General features: G+C 30.5%; 2 protein-coding genes across 3 annotated transcripts; both read right to left on the bottom strand.

Annotated features, from left to right (window-relative positions):
- Positions 1-3,892: 3,892 nt before the first annotated feature.
- LOC147944684 (uncharacterized) lies at positions 3,893-4,474 on the bottom strand. Its single transcript, XM_087512688.1, has one exon. The coding sequence runs from the start codon at positions 4,472-4,474 to the stop codon at positions 3,893-3,895; it is 582 nt and encodes a 193-aa protein (XP_087368814.1).
- A 2,928-nt stretch (positions 4,475-7,402) lies between these two features.
- On the bottom strand, positions 7,403-12,352 carry LOC147944685 (paraxanthine methyltransferase 1-like). Of its 2 annotated transcripts, none has more exons than XM_087452799.1 (3): positions 12,214-12,352; positions 8,073-8,726; positions 7,403-7,969 (listed from the first exon to the last, which is right to left on the bottom strand). In XM_087452799.1, the coding sequence occupies exons 1-3, from the start codon at positions 12,286-12,288 to the stop codon at positions 7,637-7,639; spliced, it is 1,062 nt and encodes a 353-aa protein (XP_087308925.1). In that variant the 5' UTR covers positions 12,289-12,352; the 3' UTR covers positions 7,403-7,636. The 2 variants fall into 2 exon arrangements, with proteins under 2 accessions (XP_087308925.1, XP_087308926.1); XM_087452800.1 differs by having other exon boundaries at positions 12,221-12,348.
- Positions 12,353-22,297: the final 9,945 nt, after the last annotated feature.

Consider the following 22,297-nt stretch of genomic DNA (forward strand, 5'->3'; position numbering starts at 1 on the left):
AGAATTAAGGAAAAACAGCTAAAAGTAGGTAAATTATGCCCCATTTATATCAAAAATCGTTTGATAATAAATTTGCGATATTTTTATATAAATGTTAACTACAAACTTGGACGTGTCAAATTGAACTAATACATCATATTTAATCATTCGTAGATCAGAATAATATAAAACTATTCACCTAGTGCTAATGCCATTTTTAAGGACCAATCTATTCCTTGTTTTTGCGGAATATTTATTGATCTGGGCAAAATCTTTTAAATTATGGTTTATTGTCCATACTCTCAAATATATGTATTTTTTGTTTAGATAAAATTTCAGTTTTGCTCCTCTGTATATTCTCCTTCCTTCTCTTCACGAGTCACGACACAACATCAACAGTTTTTTTTTCTGCCTTCGATCAAAATCGTTTTTCTTCTTCTGACCAAAACCATGGCTTCTCTACTTCCCATCACACCATCTCCGCCACTTTCACCATCACACCATCTCCGCCACTTTCAACACCAGTAATTTGGCCTCCAAAACACAAAATCTCTTTTAACCAAAACTATAGCTTCTCTCATCCAATAAATCCAAAACCATAGCTTTTTTTATCCATTCAAAACCTAAGGGATACTATCTAGTGAACCCAAGGGTTTCAGACCATAAACTCTAAACCAATCAAAATTTCCTTCGATTTTCATGAATCAAATGAAGAAACTACAGAGAAGGAGAGATAATCTGACCATTCACGGCGGTTGGTAGACAAGAGAGAAAGTGTAACACCCATATCGTTGCAAAAGACGGAACAACATGTAAATGTAACACCCGCGAACCAATTTTTGGTAATTTGGTAAGGGTGTCGATCGACACCTTCTAGTGAGGCATCGATCGACACCAGCTGTGGCCGGTTTGGTTGGTTCAATTTTAATTGTCCGGTTTGCGTGGTTGGTTTAGGGAATCCCTAAAATCGAGTTTTTAGAGGTAGAAAACGACCTAGAGTCGTGTTATTTTGTATTATTCGCCGTTTTTGAGAGAAAAGCAATAGAAAAAGTGTTCTTGAGCTTTTGGGAAGAGATTGAGAGATTCCTTGCTGTTCTTGGGAGATCTAAGGCTGGGAAGGTGTTAGAAGCTTGCTAGGAGTGAGGGAATTTGTTCTTGTTGGTCAGAATCTTCTTGAAAGAGGTGAGTGCATGACCATGGCTTATCTAAGCTAAGATCTCTAGATTCTATGTGATTTGGTGCTTATGTGGTTGTTTCTTTGAGTTCTCTATGGTATTTCGTCACTGTCTGGGCTGGGTTTGGCTTCTGGGAGCGCATGGAGCGGATTGGAGAAGATTGGAGGCGAGATTCGGAGTTTCTGATCGAGGGAAATCGCTGCTCGGCATCGGTGTCGGTCGACACCAGTTGGGGTGTCGGTCGACACCAACGCGAGGACGGCTCGGGACTTTGGCGAGTGTCGATCGATGCCATGTGGAGGTGTCGGTCGACACAAACTAGGGTTTTCGGGAGTGTCGGGCAGGGTGTCGGTCGACACCAGATAGTCAGTGTCGATCGACACCATCTGGTGTCGTCGACACCCCTCTTCCAGTTACGATGGATGTTGCATGCTTGTATATTGCCTGGTTTGTTTTATTGATTGTTGTTTGTGGCATGTAGAGATCTTATTGCTTGTGTATAGCCCAGTAGATGGGAGGATTGCCTCACTAAGACTATGTACATTGGTTATAATATTCAACACCCTCCACCTCAATTTTTTACAGTCCACATCATCTTCTCTTTCTTCCACCTAATCATTCAACATCCAATTCAATTTTAATCTCTACAATGGTTTTGCTTAATAAAATTAAACACTTTACCCCACTATTTTTATTTCATATTTTTATTTTATTTTATAATATTATAACTATATATTTATAACAATGATTGATTGAAATTAAATTAAAAATACTAATATTTACGTTTTAAAGAAATATGTTTTAAAAAATGACATTTTTTCTATGTGTGAATCAAACAAAGTAAGTCTCTATGTATAAACAAGAAAAATGATAAATTTTGATATTAAAAACATAAAAAGATATACTAGTTTGTTATAAAATAATTAATCTTTAATAGTTAGGGTGAAATAAATAAAATTTAAAAGTCCAATGTCCAATAATAAAATTACAAATGTCCCCCTCTCAAAAAAAGTGTGGGCATAAAACATAAATTTTTTTGTTTGAGCGGATGTGTTGCAAACTCTATTGACTTCTCATGTAAAACAATGACACATGGCATAGTGGTCCCAAATTTGGTGTATTTCAACTAGTTGAATTTTTTCAACTACGATTAATCCACCTCAGATTTTTTATTTTTTCAACACCCTCACTACAAGCATTAAACTGTTGAAATATTTTTTCAACAAGCCCATTGTAGATGGTCTAAGTATTTGTGATAATACTTACGCATCTCAATTGTTGTTTGTGGTGTGCAGGTAAAGGCAAAGTGTGATCGTGGAATCCAGGCAATGAAGAGGAGGATGTTCTAGGGACTTGATTGGATGTTGTCTGGCATTGTTAGGTTGCTAGAGTTGAGTCATTAGAAACATTGTTAGGTTGCTGGTTTCATGTTTTCTGATGATTGATTATTGGATATTGCTTATGCTATGGTATTGGTTTATTATTGGTATTGAGTATTCTGCTGTTGAATGTGTTTGTGGTTAGGTGGCTAGTGGGTATGGGACCACTAGCTGTAGATTATTATATTATATTATATTTATTATTTATTATTAAAAAAAAAAAGGGTCGGTCGTTTCAGTAAACCATCCGGTTTGGCCAAACGAACAAACTTCAAACTACAACTCTTGAACTTACTAACCTGGGGAAAAGGGAAAGAAGAGGGTGAGTAAACAAGTTTACTCAGTGAGGAGATCAAACTCTGCCCACTGGACATACAATAATCATGTTCCAAATATAATCAACAACTATTACTTAGCATAGATTCATAATGTTTATCAAGCAAACAAACAAACAAACAAACAAACAAACAAACAAACAAACAGCTTATTTCTCCTCAGTAACTTTCATCTTATTTTATGCACTTCTGTGGCAACTACCACATACAAACATTTCTGTTTCTTTACATTACTTAATAAGTTTTATTTTACTTATAGGTTTGGCCATTATCACTTTTTCTGGCTCCCAAACCCCCTTTTTTAGAAGACCACGGCCAATAGCTAGATTCTTCCCCTGCTCGTCAGCGGTTTATGACCTGGAATGAACCCGTCGGTCCATTACAGTCCAACATCCTCAAATATTCTTTCCTTTCTCATTCTCATTATACGTTCATAATATTTTGAAATATAATGTATATATTAATTCGTAACATCAAATCTTATTACTTATGTGCTTCACATATATCATGTTACTAACAACCTACTTTACCATTCACACAAATCCACATAAACACATTCAATCAACAAAAAATTTGTGAGTCTATACCCAGCAACTATTGAAAAGTATATAAGGAAAAGATTACTACATATACGCAAATACCACCCTCACCTTAGCCATTAAATTTAATCCTTGGTTTAAAAATAGCAACAACAGAACCCTGCTTCAGCAACAACCCTCAATCTGCAGCGGTTGAGATTAACCGATCAATGATTATTTTTTTTTTTAATCGTCTGTGATATATAAAGAAAAGTTGAAATACAATGTTTAATCACAATCTGTCCAGACTTCAAACGAGAGGATTTGTAAGATCTGTAAACTCTCCAAACACCAAAGCAAACATTGTAGTTCTGCAGCAATTCTATTCACTGTCGGTAGAAACGCATGCCGGGAATGGAACAGAACATCACCTACATGATTCCTAAGAATCCAAGCTCCCCCCGCATAGTGCTGACTACTAGCCCAAGATGCGTTAATATTACATTTCAGTATTCCAAACGCTGGTTTAGTCCACCTCTTCTGTGACATACCCCCTCGCATATTACCCATGACCTTTGCTCTTGCTTCTGCAACTCATTCAGTTTTAACCATTCCTCAGCATCCGCCACCGTACCTGCAATTAACACATGATGGTCCTGCAGCTTGTTATTGAAAACCATCCCATTACGAGCCTTCCATATCTCCCATAAAATCCAAGGTATAGCAAGGCGTAGGGACGATGGTAGATCAGTATTAGTAATAAGCCTCAAACAATGACCAATGTTCTCCGAGACCGAAGTAGAGAAACCTTGGACAGGCAAAGGTAGAGCAGTAGCTGACCAAACCGTTGACGCCACAGGACAAAGGAACAGAGCATGTGACACAGTTTCGTCGGCAGATCTGCACACCTGACATATCGGATTAACTTGTAGACCATGATTCCTCATGCAGTCCGCAACTGCTATAGCACCTGAGAGGACTCTCCATAGAAACATTCTTATTTTTGGAGCTGTCTCAACTGTCCAAACCTTTTGTTTTAGTTCATTCAACACTCGTGAGCCCTCTGATTCGCCACCCGGGACCTCCATAGCTTTAGAGCTCAACCAGTAACCACTCTTTACTGAGTAGTGTCCATTATTCGTATACGCCCATACCAACCTATCTTGAAGCCGCGTATCCGGGGGAAATGATCTTATTTTGATAACATCACAGGGGGGAACAAAATGAAAATTATTTTTTAGCTTAGGAACTTAATAAATAAAATAATTTGAAAATATATAATACATATACATATATAATATTATTAGTGTTTTAATTCAACTATTTAATATTTCTCTTTTGAATTTGTGTTGTTTTAAATATTCTGTATGATATAAGTTTTATGTTTGGTGTTTTATTACCTATATACATATATATCTAGATATATATACATACGTTTCCAAAACGTTTCCATTTCATAATTTTAGAAAAAAATCATTTTCTATTTCCAAAACGTTTTGCTTCGGCGTATCCGTTTCCGTTTTCATGCAATCTAGATCCTTGTTTTTGCTAAAAAGTATTTGACCTATTTGATTATGTTTTTTTAATATCAATAGTGGAAAAAGATTCTCTTTTGGATTACTAATGTAACAGTTTATATATGATTTCGTAAAGAAGAAAAAACAAGAATAAGAAAATATGAATTTGCATATGAATGAGAATATCCCTAAATCGATGAATGGGCAAGAGAACGATAAATGAGAAAGTAAATCAATGTTGATTTTGCCCTATATATTCTCCAATTCTTTTTTAGAAATAAATCAAATTATTTTTAAATTTTTTTTTATAATTTTGCAAGATTAAAAAAATATGGGGTTAGAATGGGATTTTAAATATATTATAGCCTATATAACCAAACATAAATATAGAATGCATAAATAGACAATAATTTAGTTATTTATCTTTTATTTTTAATTTTCCCTTTGTTAATTCCAGCAAAAATATTTTGCATATCTTAATAATCGATGTGGATGGAAAACACATGTTGATATCATGGACAATATAATTATCACATAAAAATAATTGAAATACTATCGACGAGGTCCATCCCCTTTACATGCGGAGTTACAAGCGCTTTTGTGGGTTATGGAATCTTTGCTTGCGGTAGGGGCGGATTGTCAAACTTTCGAGACAAACTGTGCAGAACTGATTGCGATGGTGCAGCTACCTGAAAATTGGCCAGCCTTTTCAAACCAACTGGAAGATTTCTCCTTGCTCCGAGCTTCCTTTCCCTCCTTCACTTTGACCAGGATTTCCCGTGAGTCCAACGTCAGAGCCGATTGTCTTGCACGCGCCTCAAGATCTTTATTTTCTGAAATTTCATTTGTAAACTCTTATCTTCCAGTTTGGGCAACCAATTTTGGAGTGATATTTTAATTTATTCAATGTTTGGTTGAAAAAAAGAAAAAAAATAACTGAAATAGATCAAAGTTTGTTCACTAAAACTAAATTGTATAGAATTTCCATAAGAGATAAAATTAGTAAAACATTTTGTTGTGTTCAGTTCCATAAATCACCTATTTCTACTTTTTATTTTTCTATCTAAGGGGGTTATTGGTTTTATGATTTTAATAGATTTGGAAATCAAAACAAGAATCATGTGTTATTCAATCATTGATTTTTAAAAACTTATTAAAATTATGTGTTACCGATTCTATGATTTATAAATACTTGCTAAAATTTCATGTTATTCGTTTAATGATTTGTTTTTAGATTACAAAATCCACTTTATGTTCTAAGGAGGGGGTGAGTTCAATCTAAAAGTGACTTGAGTTTTTATGAGATTTCAAATGATTTTGATGATTTTAGGAAAGTTGATATGATTTATTGTAATATTCTTTCAAATCCAACCTAAAACCATGAGATTTGGATTTATGTATTTTTAACTAAAAAAATTCTCTCAAACCCTCCAAAATTCCTAAAAAATCATTAAAATCCAAATTCACAAACTGTTTTAAATAACAGTGGATTTTAAGGTAGATTTTAAAATCACTAGTTGAATAATAGTGGATTTCATTAGACTTTTAAAAAATCTATGATTGAAAGTTTGTAAATTTTACACAAATCACTGAAAATGTCAAGTTGAATACAACCCCTAAAAGGATTTGAAAAAATAGAAGGATTTAAATTCAATTCAAGAAGAAAACCTGTTATTTCAAAATACATGTGTTTTGATTTTCATAATTTTATAATTATATATGGATTTAAAAATCATTCATCCAATTACAGCTAGATAACTATATCCAAATATCGATAACAATGTAAGAAATTAGTCTTTTATTACAAACATAATTAATATTGCACAAAAAACATTGGTCAAATTTATCATTCTTACCAATTTACCTAATAAAATGCTTTTAGACTTTAAGAATAGGTGAAGACCCTTCGCCAACCATGGGGATGCAAATCTCCATCGAAGCTTATTCGCTTTACACACAGAAGTGGAAGCACTAGTGTGGGCGATGAAGTTAATGATGGAAGCAAACAAAAGATGTGTTGTTCGTAACTGACTGCTCAGATTTGGTAAATATGATGTATTTCCCAGCCGAGTGGCCAGCCTTCTCAACCTACCTAGAAGAGATACAAAATGACAAGAGGAGTTTTTTTTTACTTTTCTTTAATTTTAGTTTCTGGTCAAGCTAATATCAAAGTGGATAGTTTGGCACGTAACGCACCAAACCGCTTTTGAAGTTTTGGCAAGCGATATTCTTTCGCATTGACTGATCTAAACAAATCAAATAAAGTTGTTAAAAAAAAAAGACTTTTAGTGTAGATTGTAAGTGTACTGTAAAGATTGAAAGAAATATACATTTGATAAGAAAATAAATAAAAAGGTGTGTCGTCGATTTTTCCATACGAAATAAGTGTTAGAGTTGGAAATATTTTAATTTGCGCAGAGGATAGGAAATTAGGAACCGAAACGTGAAATCTTGAATTCAAACTCTGCATTGGCCAAACTAAAATAAAAATATATATGGAACAACGTTATAAAAGGATCTTAGTATTATTTATAAGCTCAAAGTGAAGTTTTATATTAATTTATAGAATAAGGGAGAATACAAAGATGCAAAGACAAAACAGCTATAAGAAAAAGATGACAAAGTAAAAAAAAAAAAAAAAATGACAAAGTACCATGATATCGAGGAAACAAGATGAAGCAACGATGGGCGTAAAACACATTAATTAGTACATCAATATATTTGGATCATAGATTAGTTCTTGCGAAGCACGATGAGGTACTGCATTCCAGGTTTGGCATTCTCGAGACGAGAAATATGTTCGCGCGTCTTGATCTCGACAAGCTCAAAGGCTTTCCTCATGATCTCGGTCCCAAAATGTGCTGCAATGAACGCTCCATAAAAGGCTTTGACGGACATGGCCAATATCTTGAGGTCTAACGGAAACTCATTTTTAGGGTGAATGATATCCTCAAAAACCTCGATTGTGAACTTCCCATTCCCCTCAATGATTTGCCTGATCTCGCCTTGTTCCGCAAAGTAATTTGAGGTTCTGAAAGTGTCCACCTTTTCTTGCTCGGTGACACCCTATTTAAAACCAAAAACAAATTAAAAAAAAAGATACGTAAGTTCAGTACTTATGTAATTGTAGATAGTAGGTAATACTTTGAAGATGAAATTATATTTGTACTTGTTTAGCAAGATCACTAAGAGATTCTCCGATAAAATCCACTACTATTCCAATACGGGTCTCGGACTTCTTAACTCCGTCTCTTAGACACGATCCTAAAAGCAACATTAGTCCCGCGGGCACGAGCTCTTCAGCTCTAGCATCCAATAGATTCTTGGTATCGATAGAGTACTGATCAAGATATGCTTTCTTGACTGCTTGGTTAAACCCGGTGCAATGCATGTCTTTGTTCCACAACGGAGACTCACGGTCCATGATCCCTTTAGGGACCTTGGAGGTGAAATGGAATGCGTGACTCATGACTCCGATGTGGAAACTCTCCTTAGGGAGAACACGGTCGAAGAAGGAACCAGGAACCCCGGCGCTATAGTATCTTCTCCCCGGAGGAAGTGTCTTGAAGAGAGTGTTGAAATCGTTGAGGGTAAAGTCGTTGAACAAGACCTGGAACTCGATGTTATCCGCCGGGTTTTGTCCGGTTTCTCTACGGTACTTTTCTTCTACCGCATCTATTATATTCTGGACTGCCACAAAAGTGTTAGGTCCACTCGCACAACCAAAGTCTGCTACACTGAACCGGTTCGATGTCAAATCAAGGCTGAGGTTGGCTAAGATCGCCTCGGTCATCTTGTCCTTTGCTGCTTCCAACAACGCTCTCTGTATATAGAGGAGACGGTTAAATAAATACATCTTGAGAATTCAGAAGCTAGCTAACAAGGAATGCAAGAGCCGTGCCTAGAGTTTTCGAGGCCATAGGCAAATTGAACACATACATTTTTTTTTTGATTAAAATTGAACACATATTTATAAGAGAAATTTATGTAAAACTTTTCTAGTTAATTTAATAAAATTATATGCTAACTAATTTTAAAATAAATGATGAAAAACATTAATGTTCATATTATTTGGTTACTAATAGACAAAAGTTTTCTAGAAAGTCAATAACATATGATATGTATGGTCTCTAACATAGTTTTTGTGTATTTGTAAAGTTGTCAAATCTTTACTCATAAAAAGTAGAAGCTATAAGCTCCTAAAGGCGTCTGCATAGGATTTTAAACAACCTATCGGGATTTGACATATAATTTATTAACATTTTATACAATTTTAAGAATTTTCTATATTAATAATTATTTTAAACAACCTATCATGATTTGACATATCATTCATTAACATTATTTAAATTTCCAGAATTTTTTTAAAAAAGGAAAATTTTAAATTTATGGAAATAAAAGAACTATGCACAATATCCCACATCGGCTAGAAAAGTTTTAGACAATAGTTTAGAACCAGTATAAATAAGATTAATATGCTTCCAACAACGAATGAGCAGGAAAGCTTGATTTATCAGGCGTCCAAGTTTAAAAGTTATATTTGGTTTGATCTGATTTTTTATTTGATCAAACTAAAACTTTAAAAAGTTTCAAAAAAATATTATAATATTTAAAAATTTTAAAAGTTTAAATATTATAAATATTGAAACTTTTAAAAGTTCTTAGCTTTTAAAAAGTTTTTAAATATTATAAGTTTCAAATTTTTAAAGTTTTTAAATATTATAAGTTTCAAATTTTAAAAGTTTAAAATATTATAAATATTAAAAAAATTTAAAAGGTTCAAATTTTATATTTCGAAACCTTTTAAAAGTTTAAAATATTATAAATATTGATGTAAAACATAAATTATCTTATTTATCTACATTTGTGCTTTTTATTCTTATGAGCTATAAAACATATTTTTGTGTATGATTTTATAGGTGAGTTGATATTCTTTCATTAATTTTTTATTTTTGGGTCTAAGGAGGAAGGATTGACATCGCAAGACCTTAATTTGATGTTTGAATCAAATTTTGAGGTTTAAAGAAGAAAAATGGTCGACAAACACACATGTTTAATTAGATATACATAGGCATGACCAGGATTACGGTTGTTACGGTTACAGTTTATTAACCATCGGTTATGGTTAGAAATTTTTTTAACCTTAACCATAACCGTTTAATAAACAGTTAAACAGTTACGTTTAAATACGGTTACGGTCCAAGCGGTTACTGTTATATACAGTTACGGTTATTTGATAATATGATACGTTAATATTATTTGATGATGTAATATAATTGATATTATTTTTTAATTAATATGTTCTTATAGTGTACTCATATATCTGTATACCATATGATTCATATTAAATAAATAATTATTAGTATATTTTATTATGTTTTTAAAATATTATAAACCAAGTAAAGATTTTGGTTTGAGAAGTTTTTAAACGCGTGGATCTAAAACCAAATAAGTATATGGATAAAATTAGGTGCATGTGTTGACTATGCTGGTCTTCATAAATTTCACAAATTTTATGAGAAAATAAATGATTTTGTTCTTGGAGTTTGATGGGTTATCAAGTAGTGTGGTAGTCTAAAAAAATGTTTTTCAGTGGAAGAATGTGAAAAAGTTGATGAGGAAGAAGAAGAAAAAGAGTATAACAAAGAACCAAACGGTAAAAGTAACGATGACAATTACCACAAAATTTGATAATGAAAATGACAATAAAGAATATGAAGAATAAGAAAACATTGAATAAAAACACGAAAACATAGGTGGTAGTGATCAATTAAATATGAAAACGAGTTAAATTCATGATTATAAAATTGTTTTGTTTTTCTGGTGGTCAAAGAAATGGTTTAGGATATGTGAGGTTATCAGTTTGGTTTGTCTCGCCTGAACGTCGAGTTAAATTCATGATTTTTTTTTTTATCAGATTTGATTTTAAAACACAACTGATTTTTATATTTTAAAAATTGTGCATCTGAAATTTAATTTTTTCCTTAGTACTAATTTTATATTTTCCAGAATTTCTATATTAAAAATTATTTTAAACAACCTATCATGATTTGACATGTCATTCATTAACATTTTTAAAGTTTCCAGATTTTTTTACAAAAAAAGAAAATTTTAAATTTATGAAAATAAAAGAACTATTCACAATATCCCATATCGGCTAGAAAATTTTTAGACAATGGTTCAGAACCAGTATAAATAAGATTAATATGCTTCCAACAACGAATGAGCAGGAAAACTTGATTTATCAGGCGTCTAAGTTTAAAAGTTTTATTCGGTTTGATCTGTTTTTTTATTTGATCAAATTAAAACTTTAAAAAGTTTCAAAAAAAAATAATAATATTTAAAATTTCTAAAAGTTTAAATATTATAAATATTAAAACTTTTAAAAGTTCTTTGCTTTTAAAAGTTTTAAAATATTAAAATTTTTAAAATTTAAAAGTTTAAAATATTATAAATATTGAAACTTTTTAAACGGTTCAAATTTTATTTTTCGAAACCTTTTAAAAGTTTAAAATATTATAAATATTGACGAGGAAGAAGAAGAAAAAAAGTATAACGAAGAACCACAAGATAAAAGTAACGATGACAATTACCACAAAATTTGACAATGAAAATGACAAGAAAGAATATGAAGAAAAAGAAAACATTAAATAAAAAACACGAAGATATAGGTGGTAGCGATCAATTAAATATGAAAACGAGTTAAATTCATGATTATAAAATTGTTTCATTTTTCTGGTGGTCAAAGAAATGGTTTAGGATATATGAGCTCATCTGTTTGATTTACCTCACGTAAACGTCGAGTTAAATTCATGATTTTTTATTAGGTTTAATTTTATAACACAACTGATTTTTATATTTTAAAAAGTTATGTTTCTGAAATTTAATTTTTTTCTTTAATACTTATTTAAAATTTTTTTATATTTTTTTATATTTTTTTATAAAATATAATTTTCATTAAAATATATCAAATAAATCCATGCGTAGCGTGGATTCAAAACCTAGTAACACATAAAAAGAACATAGATGATTAGATGATTAGATGATAAGGATTTGGCAGAAAAAGGTCATGCGATAAAAGAAAACGAAAGAATGAGTACACGAAAACTTTTTTTTTTAGAAAACTAAGGATTAAACTTTTTTTTACTATTAATGAAAATTTGCTTACGTGAGAGTGGTTTAAATTTCTTTATAAAAAAAAAAGTGATTTAAATGTGCCTACAGTTTTACATAAAATATAATTAGACTCTAGGCGAACGTTTTTTACTTTTCTCAAGTAGGCACGGCTTGCAAAATATATGTATTCAAACCTGATACCAAGAGTGTTGGCTGTAACTCTCAGGACCATCTCCTCCAATCATGGTCCATTCTGGAGTAGTAGTCATGATGTATCTCTTTCTTCTTCTTCTCACTCTTCTTCTATTGTTTGATGGTTTGGTTTGTGCTGAGAGAAGTGATAATCCATGGACGTCTCTATTATGCCTATTTATAGTAATATTCCTTGTGAATATAATATTATTATATTCAACGTAAACTTTACGTGGCACTTGACAAAGAATTAACTCAGGTATTGTGACAAATGTCAATTTTAAATCATAAATAAAGTTTGTAAGATTAAGGATGGAATTTTGGTTACAACCCCATTTTTCTAAACCTCACTCTTTTTGCGGAATCAAATGCATGAACAAGGTCTGAAAATGTAATTATAGAATTTCTAGGCTATAGTCAGTCGAAATAGTGTCACGTTTTAAAAATTCGCTGAAGGAACAGTTACACTCATTTATTTTAGGGAATTAATCAGGTGGTTAAAGTGCGGATCACTTCATGATTATAGAAAAAATGTAATTCTAAAATTTTGCAAATAAAGAAACTACGTATAGGAATGTAGGAGTATATGTATGGTAAATAATGATTGAGATATAATGATTTATGTAAAAATAGTTATACAGTATGACCACTAAGATTTTTAAATAAAGTTTGCAAACTAAAGAATATAATATAGACTTTCAATGGTGGTGGATTTTGAAGTTGTTTTTGGTTTTAAATTTTCTAAAAATTTATTTTATAATCAAATAATAAAAAACCTATTTTGATAGTTTTTATCTATTAAAACAAATCTATAATCTATGTTACATATTGACTTTCAGTCTTTTAAAGTGACTTCATATTATTTCCTCCATTTCTAGTTTTTTTTTTTAATTTTTAATTTTAAATTAAAAATCTAACACTAATCTGAAAAACTCAAAAACTTACGACCATTCATAGCCATAATTAGGTCTAACCATGTAATTCTAAAACTATACAAATAAGGAAACTATTTTTAGAAAATGACGTGATACACGAAGAGATTAGTCAAATGTGACCGGCGAGACGATAGCCGTCAGAGAAGAATTAGTCTAGACTGCTCGACATGAAATAAGTCACAAAGCCAATTTCATATATATATATATATATATATATAATTAGTGTTAAATATTAGAGTATATGCACTAGATACCACAAAAATGAAAAGTATTTAACAAACTACCATAAGATCCACGGTCTATTATCTCTCCTTATATATAATTACTCTTATACCCATTACATATATTACATGTTATTTGTTTAAATATCATGTTATTTGTTTAAATATCATGTTATTTTTGTTTTTTGAACGAAATTATATGTCAGTTTGGGTTCACAAATGAAATAATTAGGGTTTAAATTTTATAATTAGAACGAAATTATATGTCAGTTTGGATTCACAAATGAGATTGTTAGAGTTTATATTTTACAATTAAAATAAAATTATATGTCGGTTTGGGTTCACAAATAAGATGGTTAGGGTTTAGATTTTACAATTAGAACGAAATTATATGTCGGTTTGGGTTCACAAATGAGATGGTTAGGGTTTAGATTTTACAATTAGAACGAAACTATATGTCGGTTTGGATTCACAAATTAGATGGTTAGGGTTTAGATTATACAATTAGAACGCAATTATATATTGGTTTGGGTTCACAAATGAGATGGTTAGGGTTTAGATTTTACAATTAAAACGAAATTATATGTCGGTTTGGGTTCACAAATAAGATGGTTAGGGTTTAGATTTTACAATTAGAACGAAATTATATGTCGGTTTGAATTCATAAATGAGATTAAAATAGAAATATTACATGCTATTTTAAAATTTTTATGTAAAATATAAATATTACATGCTATTTTAAAAAAATTAACCTAATCTTTCATTTTTTCTACATTACACTAAAATAAGAAAAGGGTGATTTTGTCTTTCTACTCCAAAAAAATGTGAGTTCCATGATATTTTACTATTAAAAAAAGTTGTTATGCTATTCTTTTAAATAACTTTTAGAATTGTGGTATTTATTTAATTAACCCTAAATATTAATGCAGGAAAAATAATTACTATATACGTTTGCTAAATAAAAAAAATTATTATATACGTTTGACTATAAATAAGCAACAAAAACTATTATATATTTGGTCTTTGACAAGTCAATTAATACTGTTTGGAGGTAAGTTGATGTTTTATTTTATCATGGACAACGACACTATTTTTGTTTATAGCTTTTAGTATCATATCGCTTTCTCATTTTGTTGTTATTTTCGTTCGTGTTCTTGTTTTTTTCTTTCTAAATTTGTTGGAATTTTTTCAGTTTAGTTTTTTCTTACTTAACACATTAAGTAAATACAATTTGACTTCATTCATTCATTCATTCTATGATTTGTATACGTACATATCTAATTGGTGCTAATGGTACGCCTGGTTAAATGTTAATTGAGGTCACGCCCGAATCTTAGGATTAGGAGAATAATACACAATGGAAGTATACGGTAAATGTTTTTAAAATTTTGGGGATAGAATGTTAACCCATTATTAATAATAATAATGTATTAATAATAAAATGTTAACCCATTATTAATAATAATAATGTATTTCAAATGATTAAATCAAAAAGAAATTATATTGCATGCATTTTTGACATACAGTGGCCCTATTTTTAAGAAATAAAAATAATATATACTGAACTGAAGTTATCAAACCACACTAACCTGAAATTTTTGATAAATCGATCACATTAAAAATAAAATTAAAAATAGGTTCGGTTAGGTAAGGACAACCGATCGGTTTACTGGATATATTGTAATTTTCTATAATTTTCAGTTTTTCAAAATTAAACCAAAATTTATCAATGAAAATGCTATAAATATAACGAAATATAGAAACATACCGAACTCATCAAAATATCAGAACTTAAGCAGAAGTGCAGAACAAAGCTAATTTAATTCTTTGAACAAAAAAAAAAAGCTAATTTAATATTGTTTCGGTTTCATTTCGAAACCCATAATTTTTATATGAATCAAACTAAAGTTCATTATTTTCAAACTAAACCAAATAAAATTTTGAATTCGGTTAATTTTAGTTAGTTTTCCTTAAATCGTACAAATATAATCTTCCAATTTCTGAACCGAACTAGATCAAAGTTACCGATTGCCCAGATGTAACACACTGATATACATAAAAAGAAAGTTTTACACAGATATGGACAAAAAAAAATCCTAAAAACAAAACAAATCAAATAAATTTAAGTTGTAGTTGGCATTTTCGTCTGACTTAAACATATCTTCCCTTCTTAATGGGTTTTAATCAATGAAATGTATTCTTCTTAAACATTATTTAGTTTGTAATGATCCAGTTCACGCTTAACTTATAGTTGACAAGAATCAGAAAATTAATTGTTACCAAAACATATTCAAAGATTTGAACACGAAAGGCAAAGTATAAAACAATGGTTTTGAATAATTCTATGCTGCGGTATATCAAAAGAGTAAAAATCAAGTAAGATTGATGAGTAATGAGAATCGTGTCAGCACGTTTATTTCATGATAAGGGAGAGGAACGAGCGGATCTACATGTAAAATAGGTGAGGCACGTATCTCGTATTACGTGGCGGATCTAAAATTTTTTTTTGAGTGGGGCACAAAATAGTTTATTTAAAATATAAAATTCAAAAAATCATCAAATTTTTACGAAATATTATTTATATTAATTTTAAATTTTATTATCATTAACTGCATCAGCTCAATAATAAACTTATGCGATCCTCGCTATGCTTAACAATATGGTTCTCCACTCAACCATATACAAGATCTTTGACTATCGTTTAAATGTTACTATTTGCTTTAATATCTTTTTGATGATAATTTACAATTAATGAAGCATTTCTTGTATAAATTATTTTAATTAAATAATATTTTACATTCAAATGAAAATAATAATAGTCTACATATATTAAATATATATAAAAAATTTTAGTTCCATAATTTCTCAGTTACAAATCACAGTAAACATGTAATTTATGTGTAAAATTATTATCTGAATTCAGAAAGATTTTAATTTTAGAATATGAAATAAATTACAAAATAGATAATATATGTTTACTAAGTTACTAATTTTACCAACATTCTAAAAATTCAAATGTAATCTTTACTATTAAAATGATATTTTTTTTTTTTTCAAGAGTTAATTAATAAAAGTAAAAGTTAAAGTACTCAATCCTAATAAATTTTTTTTAAAACATGTTGGAAAGACACAAGACGTGCCGACGTGGTAAACCAAAAAGAAAAGAAAAAATCAAACAAAAAATGAAAAAAGAAAAAGCAAGACATCGAACTTGAGGCATAAAGATTAGCATGTAGCACACTTTAGCCAAATGATCTAGGAGAATATAATTAATAATTGTGAATTAGAAAATTGTTTAAGTTAGTATGGGGCATGTGCCCCACTATATATCAACGTAGATCCGCCTCTGGTTGTTTCTTAAACTTTTTTCCTTTCTTTTTTTTTTTTGTTAAAGACTTTTTTCCTTTCTTCGAATGTTTCGTTATATTTTTTCATATTTTTTATGGGAAAATTACTAGTTTGACCTAATTTGAGCAGTTAATTGCTAGATTAGTTCCTAAAATTTGAGGGTCAGTTGGATTAGTTTCATACCGAAAATACCCTTTTTTGCTTTGTAAGGAAAAAAAAGAAGTCAATATTACCCTTGGTTAAAAATTCCTGCAATTTCGTTTTTTTTTTTTATAAAAGTCTGCCATACAAGTAATAGCAGATTAATTTGTAAGTGGCAGATTTATTATCGATGACACTTTTTTTTGGCAGACTTATTTTAGATGGCAGATTAATTTGCAGAGTTTGACGGCATATTTGTTTTCTATGGCAGATTTATTTGAAGTGTGTAACGACAGATTTTTTGTGAACAGCAGATTTTCTTAACGCGATAAACTTATTTATAAAGTCATGACAGATTTTCATTGTTTTAGTCAAATTTCTAGGAATTTTGTGGCAGATTTTTTATGATTGTTGTAACAGTTTTATTTTTCACTTAAAAAATCTGTCACATTGTGACAGATTTATAAACGTAAAAATAATTGCTAGTTTGACATCTAGTGGTGACAGATTTTTTTTTTAAGTTATGACTGATTTTTGGATTGAAGGAAAAATTTGTTGTTTGATAACAGATTTTCGAAAGTCTTTTTAAAATTGTTATATTGACCCACATGCACAATATACGTTATGGTAGATTTTCTTATGTTATGACAGTTTTTTTTTTCCTACTAAAAAATCTGCTGCTTGATAACAGATTTATTATATATGAATACAATGATAACATATTTGTTTTTTGTTGATATAGTGACAGCAGATTTGTTATCTATAATGACAAATCTATTATTTTGAGTTTGATAAATGATTTTTTATAACAGATTTTATTCAGGGTAATGATAGATTTATTAGTGCCTTTTGTGACAGATTTTTTTTTAAGTTAAGCGACAGACTTTTGTAGTAGTTGCCATATACGGCGAGAATCTAGGGTTTACCTTATTTTTTCTCTTTTGTATCGTGCCTCCCCTCCCCCTATATCGACTGAAATTGTTTTCTCTTTTGGGTTCATCTTATTTTTCCATAAATTCCTTCTTCCTTCTCTCCAATGTGGATTTAATCATGCTTTCTTTCCTTTTGGGATTTATAATCGACTTCTCTATTATTTTTTTGAATTAAATAATTGAGGATTGGTATATGAGGATTACATGCTGGATAACAAGGTATTTGATGTTGTCTTGAGTTAAATAATTGAGGGTCGAGTTTTGTTTTTATGTTTTTTGTATTATTAGATTTTATTTAGTATTTAATTTGATATTTTTTATTTCCTATTTCAGTTTTAGTTGGCCTTTTGGTAATTTAAACATAACATTGTGTCAATCTAGTTTTCCTCTAACGGAGGGTGTCAATCTAGCAATATTTTTTCAATTTTGTGTCAATCTGGTCTATTTTCACTTTTTTATTACTGAAAAAAATTTCTTGAGGTTAAATATGATTAGTGCCATATATTATTTTTATACGGTTCCGCCACTCATGAAACAATGGTTTACTGTAGATTGTAAGTGTAGATTGTAAATAGTGATCTGATTGGTTTTTACAGTAAAATATACGTTTGGTAAGAAAATAGAAAAAGAACTACAAAAAATGTTGTTTTGAATCATTTATTTTTTGTATTTGCATCAGATTTAAATGATGTAAATATAATTTATATCATTTGAAAAAATGATTTATTATTTGTTGATGCAAATATTTTACATCGGTTTATTTCAATCCGATGTTAATATTAAATCGGATATAGCAAATGATTTTAAATTATTGTCAGTTTTATAAATGATTTTAAAATTTGGTACCAATTATGAATAACTGATGGGGCATTCTAAAAAATGCCCCTTTTTCCATATCTCTTTTTAAAAATACCCTTTCATGTTGACCATTTTTAAAACTACCCCTCTTTATATACAAAATGACCAAATTACCCTTTTTGAGTGACAGCAAGAATGTACAGTCATCAAAATCGAAAATATTTTCCCGCCAAAAAAATTTCCCGCCAAAATTTTTTTTCCCACCAAAATCGAAAAATTTTCCCAAAAAAATTATTTTTTCCCGCCAAAAAAAAAAAATTTCCCGCCAAAATCGAAAAATTTTCCCGCCAAAAATATTGAAATTTATACCTTTTAAAAACCTTGTAAATGCTTTTTAAAAACTTTTAAAAGCGTTTACAAGGTTTTTAAAAGGTTTTTAAATACATTGTAAACGCTTTTAAAAACCTTGTAAATGCTTTTAAAAAGCTTGTAAATGCTTTAAAAGGTTTTTAAACACCTTGTAAACGCTTTTAAAAACTTTTTAAAAGCATTTAAAAGGTGTTTAAAAACCTTTTAAAAATTTTATAAAAACTTTTACAAGGTTTTTAAAAACATTGTAAAAGGGTTTAGAAAGTGTTTAAAAACCTTTTAAAAATCCTTTTAAAAACCATTTGAAAACCTTTTAAAAACCTTTTAAAAACCTTTTAAAACCTTTTAAAAAGCTTTTAAAAATCTTGTAAAAGCGTTTACAAGGTGTTTATAAGGCTTTTATAAGGTAGAAACCTTATAAAACCTTTTAAAAACCTTGTAAATTTTTTTTGGCGGGAAAAATTTTGGCGGGAAAATTTTTTTTTTCGAAATTTTTTATCAAAAGTTTTTTGACAAAAAAATTTTTGGCGGGAAAATTTTTTTGAAAATTTTTTGGCGGGAAAATATGTCCGAAATTTTTTGGCGGGAAAATTTTGTTTTTCTTTTTATTGAATAAAATAATTTTCATCTAAGGGTAAAATGGTCATTAAAAATTAAAAGAGGGCATAAATAAAAATGGCCAGAAAAGAGGGTATTTTTGAAAAGGGGTATATCAAAAGGGGCATTTTTAACAAATTCTCATAACTGATACTAATAAAAGATTTTTTTTTGTTTTAATAATAATAACAGATTGGTTAATTTTAAATATTTTTGAAATTATTTTAATATGCAGAAATTGTTTTGGATATCTATTAAAATCTTTTTGAATCTGTACTAATATCTTTTATTAAAATTGTTATTTATAAAATAAATAAAAAAATAAATACAATACATTTATTTAATATAGATTCAACCATCGAATTACAAAAGAAAAAAAAAATATGAATTCAGATCATAGATTCAACGTTGAATTACAGAAGAAGAAAAAGAACTGATATGAACTAAGATCATAAATTGATAACTGAGCTTCGTTTTCTTCTTTTTTAAGTGTTATATGTATGTTGATAAGTGTTATATGAAACACATATTGCTTTTGTTCTCTGCTTTTTTTTCCTTTGTCTTCATGTCATTGTTGTTTAATCTTCAGATTTTCTGAATATATAACCAAAAATATCATAGGAGAAATTAGAATTCTATATTTGATAATAAAAAAACTTGATACAACATTGGGAGCAGAAAAGAAGATTATCTTCAAATGTTGTAAATGCATAGTTGTCTTGTTATTGACATTCAAAAAAGAATTTCTACAAAAGTTGTTGCTTGATCACTCTTAATTATTTTAATTATTTTTTGTTTCTTTTCGTTTATATAGATGAAAAAACACTTTCACCCTTAAATAATTATAAAGATTTTTTTTAAGTAGTTACAAAGATTGTGACTAGTGTGGAAACAGAATTTCAGTTTTTTTTAAAACAACTTTAATACAAATATTTATGAAAAAACCAAGAAAAAGCGAGAAATTAAAAAAAAAAAAAACAGGTTACGATATCCAAACAGATCTGTTTTCTTTTATTTTTATAATTATTATTTATGGACAATATTTGTGATAATATTGATTAATTGTTTTAAAAATATTTGTGATAATATCTTCCCACTCTGTATATTTTCGACTTTGTGTTTGTAATTATTAATTTATGGAAAGATTTGTGATATACTGATTAATTTTAAAAAGGAATAAAATAATTTTTGCAGGTTTGTAAGGTGGAGAATGTAATTATTATATTTTCTTAAATAAAATAAAATAAACATAATTTATACTACTTAAAATATTATTTCGTATCTTTGAAATATATTATAATAGAAATTTATAAAACTGTATTTGGGAAATAGCAATAAAATTTTGATTTTTGATTTTTTTTTTGGTGTGAAACAGGGGAGAATCTCCCCATTTATTAAAAATGAAAAAGAAAAAACTACAACCGGACCATTCTTGGCCGTGAGTGACAAACAATGTCCTCATGCAAACAGGCCCTCATATCATCCGGGCAAACATCCAAAGCGTAAAAACCAAGAGGAAGAGAAAAAGCATAGTGAGCTAACTCATCCGCAAGATGGTTAGCCTCCCTATACACGTGACAAATACGGACTAACCAGTCCCTAGTCAAAAAGCCATAGCACAAGCGTACTAGGAAAGACAGAGGATGAGAATCACTTATCCCTGTCGTAAGAAACCCTACCACCATAGTCGAATCCACCTCGAGCTCCACACGCGTCGCCCTCCTCTCCCATGCCATAACCAACCCGTAATAAACTCCCCAGAGCTCCGCGAGAGGAGCCGAACACACTCCTATATTCAGAGCAAAACCAGAAATCCAGTTACCCTCCCCATCTCTCAACACTCCTCCTGCTGCAGCTCTCCCCGGATTTCCCTGCGAGGCTCCATCCGTGTTAAGCTTTAACCAGCTCTCACGCGGTGGCAACCATACTATCTGACGTTCCTCTCTATGTACTGCAACTCGCATGCCTTCCTCAACCAAATGTGCTTTATAGTACTCGGCTGCCAAGTCTTTAAGGAAGCGTACCCGGTCACGAAACTTACCCATGCCACCAAAAATATCACCACACCTCCATTTCCAACCCCACCAGACCGCCCCCGCAAACAGAGTCGCCCACGAGTGACCATTACTTTCCGTAACCTCCTTTAAGTTGGCATATAACCATTCCAACAGCGAAGCTGTAAAGAAGGCATTAAGCTTTCGTTGTGGAACTAGCCGCTGCCAAACTCCAGCCATTGCGGGACAATCCCGCAACACATGTAATAGTGTCTCCTCCCCACTATGACAGATAGGACAGAGGTTGGTATCGCTCAAATGCCGCCTGAATCTTTCCACATTTGTCTTGTGGATTCAGATATTTTGTTTACCACTGCGTAAGCAGAGCTCACTGTATAGCGACCATCTGGCATCTCACCCCACGATAATCTATCTGAGGCACCTGTAACCATATCAAGAACCACATATCTTAGCTGGAGTTGAGTAAAATCTGATAAAAGAGGTGCTAGATAGCTGAAGAGCCACCCCATCCCATCCCTCCAGACATCACGAACTCGCACATCATTGTAAGAAGGCGGTAACACACCATTCGCAACCTCCCGCAATGGTGCATTGAGTAACCATTTATCTGACCAGAACCTAACATCCTTCCCATCACCAACCATCCAGCGTAGACATGGTATTACTGCGTCACTAAGACCCTTACACACACTCCGCCAAGATTGGAGACCATGCAACTTTAGGACTCAGC

Source organism: Camelina sativa, chromosome 5 (assembly GCF_030686135.1).
Source record: "Camelina sativa cultivar CO46 ecotype springtype chromosome 5, ASM3068613v1".
NCBI lineage: Eukaryota > Viridiplantae > Streptophyta > Magnoliopsida > Brassicales > Brassicaceae > Camelina > Camelina sativa.